Source organism: Bubalus bubalis, chromosome 2 (assembly GCF_019923935.1).
Source record: "Bubalus bubalis isolate 160015118507 breed Murrah chromosome 2, NDDB_SH_1, whole genome shotgun sequence".
In the NCBI taxonomy this organism is placed as follows: Eukaryota; Metazoa; Chordata; class Mammalia; order Artiodactyla; family Bovidae; genus Bubalus; species Bubalus bubalis.
In genome coordinates, this window is record NC_059158.1 from 168,232,540 (window position 1) to 168,235,178 (window position 2,639).

Sequence of the window (2,639 nt, forward strand, 5' to 3'; positions counted from 1 at the left end):
TTTTTTAGGGCAACTGAAAGCTATGTTAAATTGGGTCTCAAAGACATTGGAACTGTTCCCTTAAATAGTTAATTTGCCATATAAATCGGGTTCTAGGTTTTCCGCAACTTCAAGTAGTTCTGTGATACCTACCACTGAATAAATTAATTCATGTGGACTCAATACCTTTCATTTCTTTTTAGCAGCAAGCAACTTTGACTGCTGTCTCGGATATACAGAACGAATACTTCACCCCAGTATTCTTGTGGGCTTCACACAGCAGCTGGCCAATGAAGCCTGTGACATCAATGCAGTTGTGTAAGTTACTAAGGGATTCTAATTCATTTGTATAAGGAATACATGAGGATTTCAGGTAGAAAAAGCTTTGCCTTTTTGGAGTTTTATTCAGAAATTACTGATGCGGCAAAGATAACTTTGTTTTAGGAGTACATATATCTTCAAAATTCACTTTAAATAGAACTGAAATAAGGCAAAAGCTTAGTTTAAAAAACATGAACATAGTTGAGGGCAAAATCACTTTTGAAGATAAATTTATAAACTAAGATGCTATCTTAGGAAAATAGGGAAGACATAAACTTTGAAATGTGCATCTTTTGCCAGAAAGTGGTTGCAGCTCTAAGTAAAAACTCAGAGTAGTTATACCACCGCATATAATATTCTTGATGTATCTAAGATATTATATTTGAAATGATGTGAGTTATTGATCGTATATACCCAAATGTCATGTAACCACCACAACAAAATTAAATAATTCTGGGACTTTATTTTCATATTAGAGCACAATCATTCGTTAAATTGCAGAGAAAGTTAGGTAGAATCACTTTCATTTCTTGCATCAAGCTTTATCAGAAGCTTTATTTTTTCATTTCGTTTCACCTCTGAAACAAATGACTTGTTTAGGGTGTAGAGCAATCAACTGGAATATGAAATTTCTATTGTATGTTCTGTGAAAAAAAAATTTAAAACTTCTTGAAACATAAATCAAATTGTCTGATTTTTGTTTTTTTTTCAGCTTTTACACCAGGAAAAAATTAGCTGTGTGTGCAGATCCAAAGAAGAAGTGGGTGAAACAAGTTGTGCATATGCTCAGGTAAGGAACCTTTACAGTCCATCAACCTTGCTCCAGATGTTTGGGGTTAGTGCTGTTAGAGTGGTGGATCACAGGCTTGCTGGAAGGCTTTAGCCTAAGTGCTATGGCAATTTTAAAGGGTAATTTGAATGGGGCCAGTTGGCGCTAGTGGTAAAGCATTCACCTTCCAATGCAGGAGACACAAGTAGATGTGGGTTCGATCCCTGGGTCAGGAAGATCACCGGGAGGAGGAGATGGCAACCCACTCCAGTATTCCCATCTGGAAAATCCCATGGACAGAGGAGCCTGATGGGCTACAGCCCATGGGGTCACAGAGTCAAATATGACTGAGGGACCGAGCACATGAAAACAAAACTTTTTTTAAACTATTTACAGGTCATTTTAATTTATTTTTTCACATCATGTGTTAGATCCCGCTATGCATTCAATCCTTGTTGCAAAGATGCCTCCTGTGTATATAACTGACAGACTACATGACATTCATTTGTTAAAAGCTACAAAGTAAACAATTCAAAAGAGGTTCATGGCTCTGATTTCATGGATGATAACAGAGTGACATTTTATCCATGGACAGAATCATTTCACACCAGGGTGTCAGACACTCACTATGAAGACACAGTGTTTACATTCTGCTTCTGTCCTTGGCTAGCTGGCTTATGTTGGGCAGGGTCATCCTCTCTGAACCTTGATTTCCTCATAGTGCCTCTGAGCTGCTTGGTATCCTGAAATGAGACTATGGAGTATGGGTCAATCTGTAGGCACAAAACACATTCCCACCTGCCTGTCACCCTATCTTTGCTTATCTTTTTCTTTTTCTCTTTGCAGTCAAAGAGTCAAAAGGATGTAAAAATGGATGCTCCCTGGAATGGAATTGGGCAGAGCCCAAGAATGAAAGGAACCTGGCTGAGTTGACAGTTTCACTTACCCCTTGTTGAGGGCTCAAAGCTTATCTGATTTGTGTCTCATTGGACTTGTCCAATTAGTGAAGTTGATTCATATTGCATCATAGTTTGCTTTGTTAAGCATCATATTATATTCTATTTTATGTTATGTTATTTATATGTGTGTTTTGTGTGTGTGTTTTGCTATTTAATACTAGTTTTCCATAAGCTATATGGTTTAGAATGAGGTATAAAGTTATGCTTGAAGGAATAAGATACATGGATTTTCTTGAGCAGAAGGCTATTTTAAAAAGACATTTAACACTCTTGTTTGTATAGCTTTGTTTCCTAAATTGCTGTAATTACTTTGCAAAAGACAAAAATGATGAGAAGAATAAAAGTTGAAAATAAAAGAACTAAACATTGTTTGTTGATTGAGTTAAATAGCATTAAGGGGTATATTAAAAATATTTAAAGGTTTAGTAAATATTAAAATGCTCTGCAGTGTTTTTCTTTTAATTAAATAAAAAATTTTAAATTTACTTTTGGCTGTGATGCGGCCTTCTTGCTGCACGAGGGGTTTTCTCTAGTTGTGGTGTGTGGGGGCGACTCTCTAGTTGTGGTGTTCTTCTCATTGTGGTGGCTTCTCTTGCTTTAGAGCATGGGCT

The 2,639-nt window shown here is 36.6% G+C and overlaps 1 protein-coding gene across 2 annotated transcripts in view; it reads left to right on the forward strand.

The window, feature by feature from the left end:
- CCL20 (C-C motif chemokine ligand 20) overlaps positions 1-2,397 on the forward strand; it is a 3,506-nt gene extending 1,109 nt beyond the window's left edge. Inside the window, exons 2-4 of one of the 2 annotated variants that reach the window (XM_006047110.4) lie at positions 183-297; positions 1,013-1,090; positions 1,916-2,397. In XM_006047110.4, the coding sequence (XP_006047172.1) occupies positions 183-297; positions 1,013-1,090; positions 1,916-1,937 (215 nt within the window). In that variant the 3' untranslated portion in view covers positions 1,938-2,397. The remainder of the gene's footprint in view (positions 1-182; positions 298-1,012; positions 1,091-1,915) is intronic. The other variant, XM_006047111.4, reaches the window with a different exon arrangement.
- The last annotated feature ends 242 nt before the right edge of the window (positions 2,398-2,639 follow it).